This window comes from Pantherophis guttatus, chromosome 6, assembly GCF_059756535.1.
Source record: "Pantherophis guttatus breed Tessera chromosome 6, ASM5975653v1, whole genome shotgun sequence".
NCBI lineage: Eukaryota > Metazoa > Chordata > Lepidosauria > Squamata > Colubridae > Pantherophis > Pantherophis guttatus.
This window is the reverse complement of record NC_142068.1, coordinates 10,680,054-10,700,314: the sequence shown is the minus strand read 5'-3', so window position 1 is coordinate 10,700,314 and position 20,261 is coordinate 10,680,054. Positions and strand designations below refer to the sequence as shown.

At 43.3% G+C, this 20,261-nt stretch overlaps 1 protein-coding gene across 5 annotated transcripts in view; it reads right to left on the bottom strand.

The window, feature by feature from the left end:
• MCF2L2 (MCF.2 cell line derived transforming sequence-like 2) overlaps positions 1–20,261 on the bottom strand; it is a 229,075-nt gene that overhangs the window by 2,238 nt on the left and 206,576 nt on the right. For 2 of the 5 annotated variants that reach the window (XM_034438891.3, XM_034438890.3), the window contains exons 27-33: positions 12,949–13,044; positions 12,219–12,308; positions 8,379–8,450; positions 5,565–5,651; positions 3,595–3,713; positions 1,171–1,283; positions 260–363 (exon numbers count right to left, since the gene is read on the bottom strand). In XM_034438891.3, coding sequence (XP_034294782.2) covers positions 260–363; positions 1,171–1,283; positions 3,595–3,713; positions 5,565–5,651; positions 8,379–8,450; positions 12,219–12,308; positions 12,949–13,044 — 681 coding nt within the window. The remainder of the gene's footprint in view (positions 1–259; positions 364–1,170; positions 1,284–3,594; positions 3,714–5,564; positions 5,652–8,378; positions 8,451–12,218; positions 12,309–12,948; positions 13,045–20,261) is intronic. The other 3 variants (XM_034438892.3, XM_087872485.1, XM_034438893.3) reach the window with 2 other exon arrangements.

Below are 20,261 nucleotides of genomic sequence, written 5' to 3'. Positions count from 1 at the left end.
ATGGTAGAGGACAGGAAGGCCTGGAGGAACGTTGTCCATGGGGTCACGATGGGTCGGACATGACTTTGCAACTAACAACAACAAAAATCTGCATCCCCTCAAATTTGGGATATTCATGAGTACATTAATAGGATGAGAATAGTTTGGTTCACCAATGCTCTGTCTTCTCAAAGAAACAATATGCCAGAATTTTTTTACTGCTTAGGAATGCAGAATTAAATTAGAAACATAAAACTTTTCAAACTTTGCTATGGCTTACCTGAATTACTGATTCTACAACTGCTGTTGGCTTCACTTTCTGCTGGTTGTAACAGACTGGATGGGATCCAGTCTGTTTTTTCTGAAACTAGCTTCTTCACTAACCTGAGTTTGGAGGGAGAAAAAAAAATAATTTCCTTTTTTTTTCACATTTCAGCCACTGCTGGTACTGTATATAGCATGCAATCTTTCTGGGTTAATATAGGATTGTAATAAAGTTAGTCCACATAAAAATACTTCTTGCAGAAAGCAATCAGAGGTAGGGGAATGTTCAGAGACACATCCAAAATCTTATATATATTTATATATATATAAATGGCTGTGTGTGTGTATGTTCCAGCATAACTCTGGAATGCCTTGAGCAATTTCAACCAAACTTGGTACACAGATGGCTTACTCTCTGGAAAGAAATACTATGGGGGTAAGACATCCCTAACACACCTTCGGGTGTGTGTTCTGTTAAGATACAGCCTGTTGTGCCTTAAAATGGCTTCTACTGTACTGCCTTAAAATGACTTCTACTGTGCAGCACAATGGAGTTGCCATGGTAATGGCTTCACAGTACTCCACAAGCAGTCTCCCTCTGGTAAGGGGGAAAATCCAACATTAGAAATTACATTTGGTCTGGACATTTTCAACAAGTCTTTGATTATTCTTGAGGACAAATGTATGGCTATGATCAATAAAACCAAGATCAGAAAAAAGCATACCAAATGATCATGGATCAGCTAGCAAAACAACAAGGTGGTATCATTTTACTTGATGCTCCTGGGAGCACAGGGAAAATTTTTAACTAATTTAATTCTCGCCGAAATCAGGGCTCAGAGTAGGGCTCAAGAACCTAGGGGAAAGCATTTTTTCCCTTTTAATTATGATTTAAAAATTGTATGAGCAAGTATATCATTTACTTACCATTGTCCATTCTCTCCTTCCTGAATAAACTGCACTAGATCGCCCTCTTCTAAGGTGAGGGAGTCTGGGAAGCAGGTATCAAAACTCCCTTCTACCCGGTATAGATTCGATCCCTAAAAATGAATGAAACCAAGCCACAGATAGTTATTTCTGAAAATAGCCAACGGTATGTCACTGATACACTGCAAATGTTCATTAATATAAGCATGTTAGGAAAAGAGAAAGGAGGTATACAAATATTATAAATATAAATGATCTACAAATATTTGGTACAGCAGTGACTACATTTTAATCTCTGTAATGGTATGTGAGAATGACCTTGGGGGACAGGAGAAAAAACCATGGACTAGACAATAGTCGATGTCATGCCACACCATATGATCTTTATATATTGTTGTTGCCCTCTAGCCTCATCTAGTGGCCGGAGAGACAAATATGCCCCAAGTATATTGTTTGAAGATGATCCTACCCATTTTACCCATCAGCCCACACTCTCAAACAAGTTCATGCTGGGAAGCCAGACTCCATTTTCCTTTAGCATTTGGAGAAGTCAGAAGCACAAAAAAGAATCCATCTTAATCTGTGGCACATTGTCATCCAAGGACAAACCCAGTGGTGGGATTCAAATAATTTAACAACCAGTTCTCTGCCCTAATGACCGGGTGGGTGGGTGTGGCCATGGTGGGCGTGACCAGGGGGTGTGATAGACAGCATTCGGCCTCCTGCAGCCCCCTGAGAGCAAAAATAGGCCACGGGGGGGGGTGCCCATACCCCCTGCACTCTGTTTTGGGCCTAGTAGGCCTCCCTGCACTTACCTGGGAGCCAAAACGGGCACGTGGGGACCCCTGGATGGGGCAGGGAGGGGAGGGGCCAGCCAGAAATTTAACAAGCGGTTTGCCCGAACTGGCTCAAACTGGCTGAATCCCACCACTGGACAAACCCACATCCCACACGAGCATCGCCGGTGAGATTTAAATTGCTTGTATTTATTAATTGTTATGTTGAGCAGTAACTTAATACTGCCTATCTTGTATTTGGTTCTTGTTGTATGTATCCCTGTTTTCCCCCGTTTCACCATATCCTGTTCTTTCAATAAAGCATTCAGATCTACACACACGGTCTGTTTTATTGGAGGATAGGTGGGTTTAGCTGCATGTTGAGCTGCACACACAGACTAACGTGTAGTGGGGACAGAACAGTCAGATAAGAGGCATAAAGTTAATGCTGGTATTTCTAGGTGTTTTCTTGTCTGGACTCTCAAGGCTGACATCTCTGACATTCTCAATGTTCTATACTTAGCGCTGAGGCTGAAGCTCAATTTAAAAGCAAGTTTACTGCACATATTCTTCTAAGCTAGGAGTCTCCAAACTTAGCAATTTTAAGAATTGTGGACTTCAACTCCCGTCTGGCTGAGGATTTCTGGGAGTTGAAGTCCACAAATCTTAAAGTTGCCAAGCTTGAAGACCTCTGTTTTCAACAAAAGAGCCTTGGTAGTACAGTGGTCTAAAGCACCCTGTTATTAAGACCAGCTGCCTGCAATTACTGCAGGTTCGAATCTCGCCAGGCTCAAGGATGACTCAGCCTTCCATCCTTTCTAAGGTAGATAAATTGAGGACCCAGTTGTGGGGGCAATAAGCTGACTTTGTATAAATATACAAAAGGATGAAGGCTATTGCTTATTGCTTAGCGCATTGTAAGCCGCCCTGAGTCTCCAGAGAAGGGCGGCATATAAATCAAATTTAAAAAAAAAACACTACCACACATTCTCAAAAAGGTATTTCATTTGAGCATTAAAGGACACAACTCGCATAGACTGGCCTGAGAAAGAGTGATTGGCTCAAAGTTACCCAAAGAAGAGTCATGGTTAAGCACAGATTCGAACCTGGGCCTTCCTGGTGTCAATTTAACTGGTTATAAAGGCAAACCAGTTGCCAAGCACCTGAAATAGAATCGTGTGACCGGAGGGGAAGTGTGGCAATTGTTAAGTACTAGGACAGGTCACAACTAGTTTTTTTGAAGTCCATTGTAACTTCGTAACAGTTGTTAAGCAAGTGGTTTTTACGCAAGAAATGGTGATGATCTTATCCATTCAGAAGTGCCAAACTCTTGGGGATTCTATGGGCCAGATTTCCTTACAACTTCTGATCTTGCACAATTTCGTTGAGTTGTTCTATGCTCTGGCTTGTGCCAGCTTTAATGGTGTCCAACCATTGTAATTTTTGGCGCCTGGTTTCCTTTTACCGCTAACTCTTCCAAACATAATTGTTTTCTCCAGCAAATGCAAGAACTACCTCTATTATTAAAGATCCTTGAAGTACCCAACCCAAAACCATCTTGGAAATAGACCTGTAGCCCGGAATTGGGTAAAACTGGTCTTTTTGACATGTCTAGATCTTGCACGAAGGTCAGAAGGATGTTACCTACATTAGAAGGGTGGCTGTCTTCATCCAGATCTGAAGAGTTTGAGAGGTCCTCAGTGCTGGATGGGATGGCTTCGAAGTCCTCAAATGTATCTAGCGATGGCATCTGTCTGCTCGGCCAACCTTCATTAAAAAAACACAGTTGGCATTATCTCCTGTTGCGTTTTAGATATCAAATCAAATTTGATATTTGATTTAGATAAGATAAAAGGAGTCTTGTAAATATAATAATAATAATAATTGTAGCCCCAAATTCAACTCCCCAAATCAGCATTGCATTCCTGGGTTGCTGGGATTTCTGTGTGCTGCTCAGCCATAGTGCCGAAGTCCAGCTACTTTCCTGCTTTTATTTCTTTAGTTCTTGATGAACGAGATTAGCCCAATTTCTCTCTCCTAATATGCATGCATTTATTAAAGTATTAAATGTAATCCTTTACCGAAATAATTCATATATTATACAATGCTAATTTGTTCCTTTTGTTTAGAAGATTGTTTTTTTCTAAAAAGTGCCAGTCCATCAATATTAGACAGTTGACAGTCAGCTTCTAAGACACGCGATGTATAATATTTAGGGATTTTTGGAAGAAGAGATGATTTAAAAGTGGGATCGCGTCCTGTACGGTATTGGCTCAGTCAGGCAGTTAAAACACACCTGGAGAGCATCGCTTTATTGAAGATTGCAGTGTCAGAATCAAAACAGGTATTTCTTCTGAAAATCATAATCATGACAAAACGTAAAGGAATCCCTGTGGATTTTGTCAGTGTATAAGAGTTCATGAGTTATAATAGGCATAGCAACAAGGTCAGCCAATGGGGGCTGTTTGGTGGTTCAGACAACTAGAAGCCTGGGCATGGCTTAGCTCAACTGTTCTGTATATAGGAGGAGTCTTGACTCTTGCTGTCCCTGGCCTCTGTTTGTACCTACTTACAATCTTTTCTTTCTACCATGTTGGAAAGACCAGCATAGGTATTATATATTTGCCTTATGTGTTATTATATATATAAAGAAGTTTTGAATCCTGCTGAATTGTCTGATTGTGTGTGCTGCAACAAACTCTAACAGATTTTACTCATCTCTGTTTCTTTAAGCCGGTGAGCCAGTGCTGTTCAAAGACATTTCCACAATCATCTGGCCAGCATGTCATCATGCCGCAGTGTAAAGTGTATGGTGAAACACGGAACACTGGGAACTTCCCACCAAAGTGGTACCTATTTATCTACTTGCATTTACATGCTTTTGAACTGCTAGGTTGGCAGGAGCTGAGGCACGTGACGGGAGCTCACACCGCCACACGACATTAGGACTTGAATCACTGGAGTATAGACCTTCTCTGGACTCTTTTAATCATGACAACATGATGAGAATATCAGCAACGCATGAGGTGTGTTCTGAAAGAGACAACCTCTGCTTGACCATTTTTGGGCTCGGCCAGTTGTTAATATTCGGACGGGAGACCTCTGGAGAGCCCCAGAGACTGTGGGCATCCCTGGGAAGTTGGGGAAAAAAAAAACATCCCAGAAGAAGACAATAGGCAACAATTTCAGCAGCGTTGCCAAGAAAACTGCCCTGTGTCCATGAAGCCACCAGGAATCAACTGGACTCACGAAGCAACATAGCTAAGTCAACCCTCTGAAGAGTTTATGATTTTCAAAACAGGGAGAAAGAAAATAGAGGATGGATAAATAGAATACAACTGAAGTCGAAGGTAGAAAAAAAGTTTAGATGGTCAATAGAAAATAAAAATGATTTTTTTCATGCTTTAATCAATCAAGAGGCTTCTGGCACAAACCCCAGCCAAGTGTTGAGCGCATTTTTAAGAATCTAGGGCTTCTTGTTGTGTAAAAGAGTTTCAGTCCATTTCATGGGGCTAACCCAGATAAATTTTCTCCATACCAGATCCTTTTTTTCTCCAAAGATGTTCTCAAGCGCATGAGCATCTGATCTTAAAAAGAATACTCTTGATTTCTTTTTACCTGTCTGTGAAGCTGATCTGGGTACCATTCTTGCAGAGGAAACGGCGTTGGAGTTAGCTTGAGCCAAGAGGGTGCTTTCAAAGGCATCTGGGATAGGAAGCAGAGTATTCTATAATTTTAAAAATGCTGGTTGGCGGCCATCTTAAAGATGAAATGGTGAGCATGCAAACTTTCCTTGACAAAGATCAAAGGTTGTGTTAAGGAAAACAGGTCTCCTCAGGACCCCTTACTCTGGATCAGTGGAGACTGTTAGATAGAACATCAACAAAATCAAGATGGCAGCCTCAGCTACGTAACCAGAGCCTCACCTATTGGTGTCTTTGCTATATACATTGACAAATTGGAAAGCAAGACCAGCTGCCCTTGGCAGTCACATTAAGAGGGGAGTGGACTGCGATATTTTTAGAGAAGGTTCTGCCAATTGCTTCTAAATCTCCTCAGAACATTTTAAAAAGCTGTTCCCCAACTGGGGCAATGCATGTTGTATGAGTTTATTTAGAACTTAACATTGAAGGACTGTATTACTAAGAGCTGTGGTGGCGCAGTTGTTAGAATGCAGTACTGAAGCCTACTTTTGTTGTTTGCTGGCTGCCAGCAGTTTGGGAGTTCGATTCTGACTGGCTCAAGGTTGACTCAGCCTTCCATCCTTCCGAGATCGGTAAAATGAGGACCCAGACTGCTGGGGGCAAATATGCTGACTCCGTAAATCGCTTAGAGAGGGGTGAAAGCACTATGAAGCGGTATACAAGTAGTCCTCGATTTACAAAAGTTCATTTAGTGACCATTACAACTGCATTGAAACATGTGACTTAGGACCATTTTTCACACGTATGACCAGCGCTGTCTAAAGATGTCTCGGTGGTCATGTGGCCGGCATGATTAAACGCCAAAGACACATGGAACACTGTTACCTTTCCATCAAAGGTGGTCCCTATTTTTCTACTTGCATTTTTTTTTTATGTGCTTTCGAACTGCTAGGTTGGCAGAAGCTGGGACAAGTAACAGGAGCTCACCCAGTTATGCGGCACTAGGGATTCGAACTGTTGAACTTCCAACCTTTTGATCGACAAGCTCAGTGTCTTAGCCACTGAGCCACTGTGTCCCCTAATTGTGGCAAAATTGTGGCAAAATTGTGGCAAAAAAGGTCGTAAAAAGGAGGCAAAAGTCGCTTAACAGCTGTCTCGCTTAGCAATAATTGGTCTTAACTGGGGTCGTAAATTGAGGACTACCTGTAAGTCTATCTCACCTGTGGACTGGGATCAAGATAAAGGTATTATTATGGACACATGGGAGATCCATCCTATTGTCTGGGAATGGTGTCATGGTTACCGTATTTTTCAGAGTACAAGACGCACCTACCTTTTTTGGTGAGGAAAAGAAGAAAAAGAAATCTCCCTCTGCCTCTGAGCAATTTTGCCACGTTGCAGCAAACAGCAAAGAGCCTGCTTTACTTTCATTTTTGTTTTCAGCATAGCTTGATTAGCACAAGGAAAAAAAAATCTGCTCCAGCAATTTATCTCTTTGCAGCAAGCAGCAGAGCCCTGTGCAAAACAGCTGAGAGCAAATCAGCTGAGAGTTGGGAGGCCGATCCAATCAACTTGTGCTAATTAGGCTGTGCTGAAGCTGAAAGGAGCTGATTTTCTTGCTGTTTGCTTGCAAGGAGGTAACTGCTACGAGGCACAGGCCAAAGGGTGGGGGCCAGTGGGTGGGCGGGGCTACATTTCACCCCCTTTTAGGAAGGAAAAACGTGCGTCTTATATTCCGAAAAATATGGTAAATCAAACTACGGAAAGGCCAGGAGTTGCAAAAAATCTAGAGCAGGGGTGTCAAACTCACGTCGCCATGGTTTCATCACGTGACGTATTGTGACTTTTTTCCCCTTTGCTAAACCGCGTGTAGGTGTGGCCAGTGCATCAGGCCCATGGACCACGAGTTTGACAGCCCTGAGAAAGGCATCTGACATTTTCATAGAGACTTGAGGTGTCACAAACAGAACTTTCCTACCACTAGAGGGAGCAGTGATATTAAAATTCTCCTGCGCCCAGAATAATTTTATATCCTCTTCCACACTAAGTGAATGCTATAATTTTTACATTTTTGGATTTAAAAGAAAATATAAAGTCTGACAGAGGTTACATGCCAATGCTATTTGAACGTGGAAAGCATGCAGTCAATAAGTCACAGTAGGACTGCCAAGACATTTCGTGTGATTACTGATTAGCAAATAAAACAAGATTAGCATCAACCAAACATAGCACAGGTAAAAAGATTGACGCAACAGGTAAGCATGCAGTCAAAGCCACTAGAGGTTAGCATTCTCAAAGACAGATGAAGGCAGAGCTGCATTCATTCAAATATGACCGATGGAAATGGAGAAGATTAAGAATAGATAAAAGTAGAATGAATTGAACCGTGAACAAAAATAGATATTTTGTAGGCTATATTTGATCATGTCATTTTAGAGTTTCACGTCAAAACAATAACAGGTAAGGAGACAGGAGAAGCAGAACTGTGACTGAGTGCCTTAAAAAAATAATAATATATAGATTTAACTAATTGATTTGTTCAGTTGTGAAGAAAGTTCTCGGGTGAGAAGCGAAACGTCGCCAAGGAAAAACAAAGGAAGTCCAGTTGCCTCTTGAAAAAGCACCTTTGAGTGCTCAGAGATAGATACGACAGGTAATAATACAATGATGGTCAACCAACAAAGCTCATCTTGATATGGCGATTCAGAGAATGGTTTGAAATGTTAGTGGGTGATGTGAGAAAGGACAATCTACAAGTCAACAGCATGCATGGATTCGGGAGCTGTACCTTCAAAACCGAAAGGAGTTGGGTCGCTTTTGATTTCGTGCCTCTTGACTTTAACCGCAGGAACAAGGGGACCTGTGCGAAGTTTGTAGATAATAAAGATTGGAAATACAGTTAGATGATGCCAGGCCTGCTCGCTTGGCTTGGAAAAACAGTTGCTACCAACCTGCTTTTCACTGAGGACCTGTATACTGCACGAGTCAAAAAATATTTACAGATCCCTCGCATCTTGGACATAAATTGTTTCAACTCCTACCCTCAAAACGACACTATAGAGTATTGCACACCAGAACAACTAGACACAATAACAGTTTTTCCCTGAACGCCATCACTCTGCTAAACAAATAATTCCCTCAACACTGTCAAACTATTTACTAAGTCTGCACTACTATTAATCTTCTCATCGTTCCCACCACCCATCTCCTCCCACTTATGACTATATGACTGTAACCTTGTTGCTGGTATCCTTACGATTTATATTGATATTGTTTCCTGATTGCTTATTTGTTCCCTATGACTATCATTAAGTGTTGTACCTTATGATTCTTGATGAACGTATCTTTTCTTTTATGTACACTGAGAGCCTATGCACCAAGACAAATTCCTTGTGTGTCCAATCACACTTGGCCAATAAAGAATTCTATTCTATTTTATTCTATTTTATTCTATTTTATTCTATTTTATTCTATTCTATTCTATTCTATTCTATTCTATTCTATTCTATTCTATTCTATTCTATTCTATTCTATTCTATTCTAAAAGCGCATGAAACTCTGTCTCCGTATTCTCTCCGACTGTAGAAAATTGAAGTTAAAAATGGATAGGACAACAGAGCCTCTAAATATTATGTTGACCATAAGAATACATTTTTGTATTGATAGATATTAAATTTCCCCTTAGTTTTTTCCCCCTTAGCGATTAAAGTTTGTTTAGTTTAGTTTAGTTTAGTTTATTTGGATTTATATACCGCCCTTCTCCCGTAGGACTCAGGGCGGTGAACAGCCAAAATAAAACACATACAATATAAAATTTAAAAAACAATTTAAAACATATTAAACAAATTTGGCCGATACTAATTAAAACACCCCATTTTAAAAAACAAATTAAAATTAAGCAATTAAAAAAGTTAGGCCAGCCCAGCTTGTTGGAATAAAAAAGTCTTGGGGGCACGGCGGAAAGTGCGTAAATGTTGACTCACATCAGAAGTGTCAAACTCTTGTTTCATTGAGGGCCGCATCAGGGTCGTGGTTAAGCTTGGGGGCTGGGGTGGATGTGACCGGGGTAGGCGTGGCCAGCTTCCCTCCCTCCCTCCTTCTCATTTCCATCTCCTTCCCTCCCTCCTTCCTCCCTCTCTCCCTCCCCTCTGTCCTTCTCTCCTTCTCATTCCCATCTTTTTCCTTCCTTCTAAGGCTGACTGTGTTCCAGCCTGGATGGCAGCCATCAAGTTATAGATTAGCGCCTGGCTGGCCTGGGCCAGAGCTGAGGCGCTGGGGGCCGGTCCTTCGCTGTCTCAAGGGCAGCTCTGCGGGCCAGACTTAGCCACATCACGGGCCAGATCTGGCCCGCGGGCCTTGAGTTTGACACCCTTGACTTACATAAAATATTGCATTACCATGTTTCTAGTCAGATATATAACCTAGGACAGTGATGGCTAACCTTTTTGCCATCGCGTGCCAGGAGAGGGGAGGTGGGGGGAGGATCACGCATGCACGTGCCCACGCACATGCACACGCAACCCCACCCACCCCCGCTCCTGGCACATGATGGCCTGGTAGGCCCGTTTTTCTTTCTTACCTGATTCCAGATCCTTTCTATGGATCTGGGAAGGTCGAAAACAGCCTTTCCCACTCCCTTGGAGGCTCTACGGAGGCTGAAAGGGCCCATTTCCCAACTCTCGGCGGGACAGGAAGTGATGTTTTTTGCTGTCCCCAGCCTCCAGAACCTCTCTAGGAGTCTGTAGGAGCCTCTCTAGGAGTCTGTAGGAGCCTCTCTAGGAGTCTCTGGAGGCTGGGAACAGAAAAAAACGTCACTTCCTGTCCCACTGGGAGTTGGGAAATGGGCCCTTTCAGCCTCCGTAGGGCCTCCAAGGGAGAGGGAAAGGCTGTTTTCGCCCTTCCCAGATAAATAGAGAGGATCTGGAGCCAGGTAAGAAAGAAAAACGGGCCTTTCCCACCACCCCCCAGGCCCTCCAGAGGCAGGAAACAACCTGTTTCCCTACTTCTGGTGGGCCCAGAAGGCCCGAAAATCAGCTGTCCGGCGTGCGCAAGCGCCCCAGAGCTGAGCTGGTGTGCCCACTAATATGGCTCTGCGCGCCACCTGTGGCACGCGTGCCATAGGTTCGCTATCACGGACCTAGGATAATAAAGATGTCCTTAAGTCAAACTCGGCTCTTGGTAATTGCATCCATCTCACACTTGGTAATTTCATGCAATTATCTCTGTCAGCAACTCTTCTGAAAAACTTGACGTGTTTTTTATTTGCCAGTCTAAGCTAACAGCCCTGGGATTTTTCTGGAATTTACCCATCCAAGGGTTAACCGGGATGACCCCCACTTAACTTCAGAGACCCACTAAACTCAGTTAAGTATTGATAACATGCTGAGTATCATGATAGAAACTGAATCACAGGTTTCCAAGAGAAATTAATATTTTGGTAATCCAAAGGTTTTCCATGCAATATTACAAAGTTGGCCCTTGGTTTTCCTCTCCCTTCGTCGCCTTTCGGTGTATCCAGAATATTAATTGGTAGGTTTACAATACTTTCCATTTGCTTTTCTAACTGACTGACATGTCACAAGAGGCTGGAGATGCATAGAAAACTGATCAAACGTTTGCAAAGTTGTGTTTGGAAGAGGAAGCATTTTTTATGGCTGTCGTACGACCCAACCAATCAACACTGTTCAAATACAGAATTCTGCACCAAAATCAAAGAATTTCTCTCTCCCCACCCCCAGGTTTGATTCGTATCAGAAGATTATATCATAGCATTAGAGGTAGTCCTCGCCTTAAAACCATTCATTTAGTGACCATTCAATGTTAAAACAGCACTGAAAAATACGACTTACAACTGGTTGTAACCGTACTTACAACCTTTGCAGCATCCCCATGGCCACGACATCAAAATTCGGGCACTTGGCAACGGGCGTGCATTTACAATGGTTGCAGGGTCTCTGCGGTTCCGTGGTGGCTATTTGTGACCGTTTTAGGGGGTTTCCAATAAGCAAAGTCAACGGGGAAAGGCAGATTTGCTTAACAACCACAATGATACACTGAACAATTGAGACAGAACAAAACAACAGAGTCGGAAGGGACCTTGGAGGTCTTCTAGTCCAACCCCCTGCTCAGGCAGGAAACCCTATACGATTCACTTAATGACTATGGCAAAAAAAGTTCGTAAAATCAGATGCAGCTTACTTAAGAACTGCCGTGCTTAGCAACAAAAAATTCTGGTCCCAATTGAGGTCATAAGACAAGGACTACCTATCTAGCAAGTAGAGTTCCTTCATTGGAGTATTAATCTGTTGGCGCAACTACACAAATGGCAGTGTTATTCCAATACTAAAACTCTTGCTACTACAATGGCCCATTTCTCTGAGCCTTACAAGGTGTAACACCAGCTCTGTTGTATAATTTTAGCAGTATTTGCAGCAATTTACATACAGGAAATTAAGCAATTAATGCAGGGGTGGGCAACTGTGGCCCTTTTACAACCTGTGGACTTCAACTCCCAGAATTCCTGAGACAGCCAAGCTGGCTCAGGAATTCTAGGAGTTGAAGTCCACAAGTCATAAAAGGGCCATATTTGCCCACCACTGAACTAATGGGTTAGTTAGTATGTCCATACCTTTAGTTAGAGAAGATGTGTTAGTTGTGGAGTTGATGGAGGAAGCTAAGGAAAAGCGACGGGGAACGTCTCTCTCTTTAGACTCTGGATCTGGGAGAGCAGATAGATGCAGGTTAAAGGTGAGGTAGAAACATGCAAAAAATGAATAAATAAATTGAAAAGCAATTCTGCCCACCCTCGGTGCCCTTCAGACGATGTGGGCTTCAAGTAGAATTGTCCTCATTCTTGATTCGTAACATCTTATAGAATCTACCGGATTGCTGTGATGCCAAATCACTAAGAAAGACACATTTTATGGCTAAATTGATGGCCAGGAGGGCTTATAAAATATATTCACAAGAACAACTTAGCCACAAAAAATGCCAGACGCTCACCAACAGGTGGCAGTGAGATCCTTAAATGTGGAAGTATTTGCTGCCATCTAGTGGTTACTTTGATTTTTACAGCCCAGATATGGTAATGTTTCCATAAAATAATTATGGAAGGTAAAGTAAGCCATAAGGCTTATCTCCACACCTGGGGGTGGGGGGGGCTGGGGAAACACCCCCTGTTCACTCCATGCATGTTATCAGCACATTCTGTGAAAGGCACGGATGCACAACCAGCACAAACGGAAGAAATGGCTGTCGGAAAAAAAAACTTTACTGCAGTGCGTGAGGGATGGGAATGAAGCCGCAGCAGCGATGGCGGATGGCGAAATGGAATGGAAGACAGGCGTGGAGGCGTTTACCTTTGGGTAGGGCTCTGCGGTTGGAAAGGCCTTGTAATGTAAACCGCTTTCGAGCAAGAGCTGATCGCTCAAGGTTAAGGCTGGTGGAAGAATCGGCTAGGAGAGAGAGGCAGAGGAAGGAGAGAAGGAAGGCAAGAAGGGGTTAATCTGGCAGTTTAGGAAGACAGGCCAAGGTTCAAGCTTGAGGAAGCCGGGGGAAGGGACCGAGTTTGAGCCCATGGCTGTGGAGCAGGAAACCAGGAAGGAATAGGAATCTGAGGAATCAAGGAATCGAACCGGCTGAGCCAAACCGATATTCTCATGCACAGGATAATAGGTTTTAGTAGCTGGGCTTCATTAGTAAGCAAAATGGAAAGGGGGAGGGGGGTTTGCAATCCTGAAAGGACAACTCAGCGCAAAGTAATTTTAAAAAAAGCAAACGTCAAGTGCCCACAAAACATCCCAATGCAGAGATTGGAATTACATGCAGTCAAGTTTATACGGCATCCGTCGCAAAATTATCGTTAGTTTGTACACGAGAGGTTTTGGGTTTAAAGAGGACCACTATTGTGTATTCACAATGTAGCTGAAACTGCTGGCTGACGAAGATTATAGCACTTCCTCAGCATCCGTTCATTTGCTAAATATGAGAATAACTTTCCATCTTAAGAAAACAAACGTGGCATACTGAAACAACAGCAGTTCTCTCGAAAATAATGACATGTTTGTCAAGGTAAAAGTTTTCCCTGTCCAGTTGCATTTGCCTCTACGGGGCAGTGCTCATCTCTGTTTCCTAGCCAAGGAAGCCAACATTGTTGGAAGACACTTCTGTGGTCATGTGGCCAGCATTGCTCCATGTCAAAGGTGCACAGAAGCTGTTACCTTCCCATCAAAGTGGGTACCTATGTCAACTCTGAAGCTACCTGACAGGCCATTTTGTAGCCAAAACAAAATAGTTTCCCCTGAGAACCAAGGACATTCTCACAAGGTGGCTGAAGAGAGGAGGAGTGAAGTTTCCAAGCACCCGGCAGCACCTTGACTGGACCATGAGACTGATTGTTTGGGAAAGTGGGGGAAAAAATTTACTTTTAATTAGTTGAAAACCATGGGAACCTTTAGAGTCGGTTTTCACCAGTCGGTGAAATGATATATCCAATAAAACTGTTCTTTAAGGAATCTACCTGCCTCGGAGTTCTGGTTGCTATGGGTATATTACTTGGAACCCTGACAACCTATTTATCTACTCGCATTTACATGTTTCAAACTGCTAGGTAGGAACTGGGCAAGAATGGGAGTTCACACGATCACACAATACTTGGGTCTCGAACTGCCAACCTTCCAATCAACAAGCATCTTAACTTCTAGGCCATCACACCCCCATGAAATGTTATTAAGAATTGCTTAAAAATAACAAATTCAAAGCATTTTGTTGAATATAGTACACGCTTCAGTTAGCAGCTGTGCTAATGCTAGAAGAAAAATAACAAAATACTAAGGCAAACAAGTTTCAATAAATGTCTCCTTTGAGTTGAGTTTGGCTCCTGAGGATGACTTCCAGCTTTCTTGGAAGTTTTCTATTAATTATCTCCTGAGATACTTTTTTTGACTTCTACTCCAGTCTACAGCCTTTCCTAGTGGTCTCAATTAACTTTCGTAAATCCGCCAAGTTTGCCCAACTGGGAAACAAGCAATATTTAACCCAATAATTTCATGAGTTGCATGCACAACAACTCGTGTAAACTCCACTGTATCTTGGACAAGAGCTAGATTAATTTGCAATCCAGAATCAAAGGAAGGGATTTGAATTTTGAGTGTGGTAAAAATAGGTTTCTGGAAGAAAAAAAATTAAAATCCAAAAAATGTTTAGATTTTAATTCATTATATTAAAATATTAAATACCTCAATTTTTAAAGTTTGTGACTTAAGTGCAGGAGGTGAAATTGAGATTAAAGAAAATTATGGAAATTAGGGTTTGCTGCTGTGTTTTTCTGTTGATTTGCTTTATTGATTCCTACTTAACAATGCATGTACTCCAGGTTAGAAATAGGAAGGAAGGAAGGAAGGAAGGAAGGAAGGAAGGAAGGAAGGAAGGAAGGAAGGAAGGAAGGAAGGAAGGAAGGAAGGAAGGAAGGAGAAAAAGGTTTTCCTCTTATAAGATATAAGCTTTATATATAAAAAACCCTTGCTTTGGCTTGTTGATGTCAAACAATAAGGTTCATCCTGCCAAATTAACTTAGCTGTTCTGTCTTGATCATACAATTAAGACAAGAGTTTCTGAAGGATGAAGGGAATTCAATGTGGTCACTTAGGCAACTCATCCCAGGCTCGCTATTATTCTCATGTACCTACTAATCATCATTCTAAATAAAGCCGTAACAATCTTGTTTATCCTCATCTCACACCTGGAAACTGGGTCACTCTGGTACAAGCTATTTGTTTCTTGCTTCTGACGTATTTACCACAGACAGTTGCAATCATGCCATAAAACCCTTCCGAAAGAATCGGAGATTCCAAAACAGGTGAAATGAATAAATTTACTTTGTTCAAGCTTCATACTGTTCCTCCTTGCTGTCTGGCTCTTGCTTACTTCAGAGTAGACACAGAGGGAATGGTATATGCAATTGAAGCCTCTGCTAACTTTGATAGTCTTTTTTTTAAAAAAATCCCCAATTCTATTCACTTTTAACTTTGTTCCCTGTCTCATCTGGAATGTGGTCCTTAAAACCTCTCCTCAGCCAGTTCAGGCCGGTTCGGGCGAACTGGTAGTTAAATTGCTGGCTGACTCCGCCCCTTCCCACCCCGCCCCTTCCAGGAGTGCCCCATTTTGGCTCCCAGGTAAGCACAGGGAGGCCTCCTAGGCCCAAAACAGGATGCGGGGGAGTGCAGTGCTCCCCTCATAGCCTGTTTTCACTCCCAGGAGGCTTCAGGGAGGCCTCCTAGGCCCAAAACGGGGCACAGGGGGTGCGCCCCCCCCGCAGCCTGTTTTCGCTCCCAGGGAGGTGCAGGAGGCTGAGTGCTGCCTGTCACACACCCCTGGCCACGCCCACCATGGCCACGCCCACCCCAGCCAGTCATTAGGGCACAGAACCGGTGGTTAAATTATTTGAATCCCACCACTGACTAGGAGATGGAAGATTTTCTTCCCTTCTATAAGCATCATGAAATAAATACATCCTTGTCTGGATGGCTTATTTGGCTGGAATTATACAAGAGCTGAAAGATGCGTTGAGTATGGGGAAGAAGGGCCAAAACATTTGTGCACCGGATTCTGGGAAATAGGAAGGAAGGAAGGAAGGAAGGAAGGAAGGAAGGAAGGAAGGAAGGAAGGAAGGAAGGAAGGAAGGAAGGAAGGAAGGAGAAAAAGGTTTTCCTCTTATAAGATATAAGCTTTATATATAAAAAAACTCTTGCTTTAGCTTGTTGATGTCAAACAATAAGGTTCGTCCTGCCAAATTAACTCAGCTGTTCTGTCTTTATCATACAATTAAGACAAGAGTTTCTGAAGGATGAAGGGAATTCAATTTAATTTCTTCTCGGCCAGCAGGAGGTGCACAAGAGATGCTGTGATGATGCTACCCCTTCAACTCCTGCTGATTCTACGGGCCACGTCTCTCCCCATCTTCCCGTCTTGCATTACTTCTTTGAGTTTTTCTACGCTCTGGCTGGTGTCAGTTTGATGGTATCCAGCAACCGTGTTCTTTGATGGCCTGTTTTCCTTTTACTGCTAACTCTTCCCAACGTAATTGCTTTCTCCAGTGGATTTCCCAGCATCACGTGGTCAAAATAAGTGAGACGCAGTGTTGTGATTTTGCCTTCAAGTGACTTATCTGGTGTTATGCACTCCAGTACTTGCTTATTAGTCAAAGAGATGCTCATGTACAGTATTTGTAAAAAAAAAAAAAAAAAAAAGACCATTAAAACTTAAGGAAGAAGCTATCGAACTGGGTTCTGCTATTTTGTTCAAACCACAGCTTTCTAGAGGCAAGAGGAGCTTACAGTCTTGAAAAGGACACTCCTATTTTTTTTCCATTTAGAGCAGGGGTGTCCAACCTTGGCAACTTTAAGGCATGTGGACTTCAATTCCCAGAATTCCCCCAGCCAGCCAGCCCAGCTGGGGAATTCTGGGAGTTTGAGCTCCATGCGATTTAGAGGATGTTTTAGCTGAATGAAATGGACTCCCGGCTGATCTGCTCTATCAGGTTGTCCTGGCATGAGTTCAGATGAACTGCTTCTCAAGGCCACCAGCTTAAGTGCTTTTACCTGCCACTAGCCTACAGCCAAAATAACCTCCCTTCTTCCTCTCCTCCTGCTGTGCATCAAATGTGGCTGTTTTTTTTGACCCGGTGTGGTAGAAACAATGCATCATCTCCAGGTGGCAAATGTATATTGTGGCAGGAATGTTCCCTCCTTTCTGTCACCAGTTGCTGCCCTCCAGGGTGATTTATTCTGGGCTGCTAGGCTGGCTGCATCTTCTGAAAGAATGTGGAGGATGAGCCTCAGCGACTGTTATACAAGAGTTCCGATTATTTGTTTTCCGTGTCACTGGTGGACATCTCAAGGTTTTTTATTGTTAGAATGGTGAAACGATGGATCTTTTGCCTATCAATATTATCCAGGTAAAATTGACAACAGTTCTGCTAATTTTCCTTCCTTTCTTCCTTCGCCCTGCTCTCCTTCCTTCCTTTGTCCTTCTCTCCTTCCTTCCTTCCTTCGCTCCGCTGTCCTTTCTTCCTTCCTTCGTCCTGCTCTCCTTCCTTCCTTTGCCCTGCTCTCCTTCCTTCCTTCACCCTGCTCTCCTTCCTTCCTTCACCCTGCTCTCCTTCCTTCCTTCACCCTGCTCTCCTTCCTTCCTTCACCCTTCTCTCCTTCCTTCCTTTGCCCTGCTGCCCTTCCTTCCTTCACCCTGCTCTCCTTCCTTCCTTCACCCTGATCTCCTTCCTTCCTTCACCCTACTGTCCTTCCTTCCTTCGTCCTGCTCTCCTTCCTTCCTTCACCCTGCTCTCCTTCCTTCTTTTGCCCCACTCTTCCTTTCCTTTCCTTCCCTCTTTCCTTCCTAACTTACCTCTTTCGCCCTGCTTCCTTCCTTTGCCCTGCTCTCCTTCCTTCCTTTGTCCCACTCTTCCTTTCCTCTCCTTCCCTCCTTCCTTCCTAACTTACTTCTTTCGCCCTGCTCTCCTTTCTTCCTTTGCCCTGCTCTCCTTCCTTCCTTCGTCCAACTCTCCTTCCTTTCCTTCCTTCCTCCCTTCCTAACTTCCTTCCTTACTTCCTTCGCCCTGCTCTGCCTGCCTTCTACATTTCTTTCCTTCCTTCCTTCCTTTGCCCTGCTCTGTCTTCCTTCCTTCCTTCCTTCCTTCCTTCCTTCCTTCCTTCATCCTGCTCTCCTTCCTTCCTTTGCCCTGCTCTCCTTCCTTCCTTCACCCTGCTCTCCTTCCTTCTTTTGCCCCACTCTTCCTTTCCTTTCCTTCCCTCCTTCCTTCCTTCCTAACTTACTTCTTTCGCCCTGCTCTCCTTTCTTCCTTTGCCCTGCTCTCCTTCCTTCCTTTGCCCAACTCTCCTTCCTTTCCTTCCTTCCTCCCTTCCTTACTTCCTTCGCCCTGCTCTGCCTGCCTTCTACATTTCTTTCTTTCCTTCCTTCCTTCCTTTGCCCTGCTCTGCCTGCCTTCCTTCCTTTGCCCTGCTCTGCCTGCCTTATTTCCTTCCTTCCTTCCTTCCTTCCTTCCTTCCTTCCTTCCTTCCTTCCTTCCTTCCTTCCTTCCTTCTTTCTATCCATCCATCCATCCATCCATCCATCCATCAGATGGGAAGATGCTAAGTACAAGGGCAAAACAGCAGCTGGGCTTACACAAACGGTCTGTATTAAAAATCCCATCTCAAAAGGCCGACCTGCCACATACAGCAAAGAGACTTGCTCTCCTGGTATGAGATCAACAAGCAGAGAGATTCCCCAACCAGGGGTCACAGTCAGCACAGGTCAGACAAAATGCTACTCTTCATCACCACAGCCCAGAGAGGAAGGGGTTGAAATCCAGAAAGGAATTTCTTACTCTGGCTTCATTTTCAGCCGGTGTATATAACAGCAGTCAAGAAACTCAAGATCGCACTGTGTATTTCACTGGAAAAAACATGCTGTGGAGGAGTCATACAAACTACAAAGTCAGTAGCTGACATAGGTTCGTATGTTTCTCAATCTACTGTCTACATCAGCGGTTGGTGATCCCTGTAGTCTGAGTGGCATTGTACAATCTTGGTTGATGTACCAAACCGGCTGAATACCAGAGATGGTATTCAGCCGGTTTGGACTGGTTCAGGTGAACTGGTAGCAGCGATTGTGGGTGGGTCCTGGCGTAATGCCATCCTATTTAGCCATGTTTTCAAGGCCGGGTGCATGCGTGGAAGGCGAATCGGTGGTAAGAATATGTGAAACCCAATGCTGGTTAGGTCACAGGAGCCTCTCCTAGAATAAAATTATCAGCACTTTTTCTTCGGCAATCTCTCAAGTCTCAAACCAGAAAGCTAAACTCTTCCCAGAGTTGGGGAACTTGCCACATTCATCATCACTCTTAAATTTTTCATTTTAAAATTATTTTGGTAATTATTAAATCAGGTTGATAACTGTCAGACCTGCTTACAGAGAGGGAAAATATCTGCGTAATGGTTAAGAGTCAACACCAACTTGATGGCCCATCATCAATCCAACTTGGGTGATGGCCACATCTGGGGCATACAAAAGGCCCCAGGTTCTATCTTCAGCTGCATCAGTTAAAAAGGATGGCACGTAGCCAAGTTGCAAGTAATACAAAAGTTGTGTTGTAGTTGTCTACAGGTACTGATCACTGGATTCCCCTATCCTTAGCCAGCTTAAGATTTCAGTACATCAAACGGGGAAAGATCAATAGAGAATAACAGAGCTGGAAGGGAACTTAAGAGGTCTTCTAGTCCAACCCCTTGCTCAAGCAGGAGACCCTAGACCATTCCAGACAAGTGGCTGTCCAATCTCTTCTTAAAAGCTTCCAATGGTGGAGCACCCACAACCTCTGGAAGCAAGTGATTCCACTGATTAATTGTTCTAACTGTCTGGAAATTTCCCCTTGGTTCTAAGTTGGTTCTTTCCTTGATGAGTTTCCATCCACTGCTTCTTGTCCTACTTTCATGTGCTTTGAGAATAGGTTGTCCCTCTCTTCTTTGTGGCAGTCCCTCAAATATTGAAGCACTGCTATCATGTCAACCCTTAGTTCCTTCTTTTCTCTAGACTAACCATGCAACCGTTCTTTAAATGTTTTAGCCTCCAGTTCCCTAATCATCTTTTTTGCTCTTCTCTGCACTCTTTTTAAGGG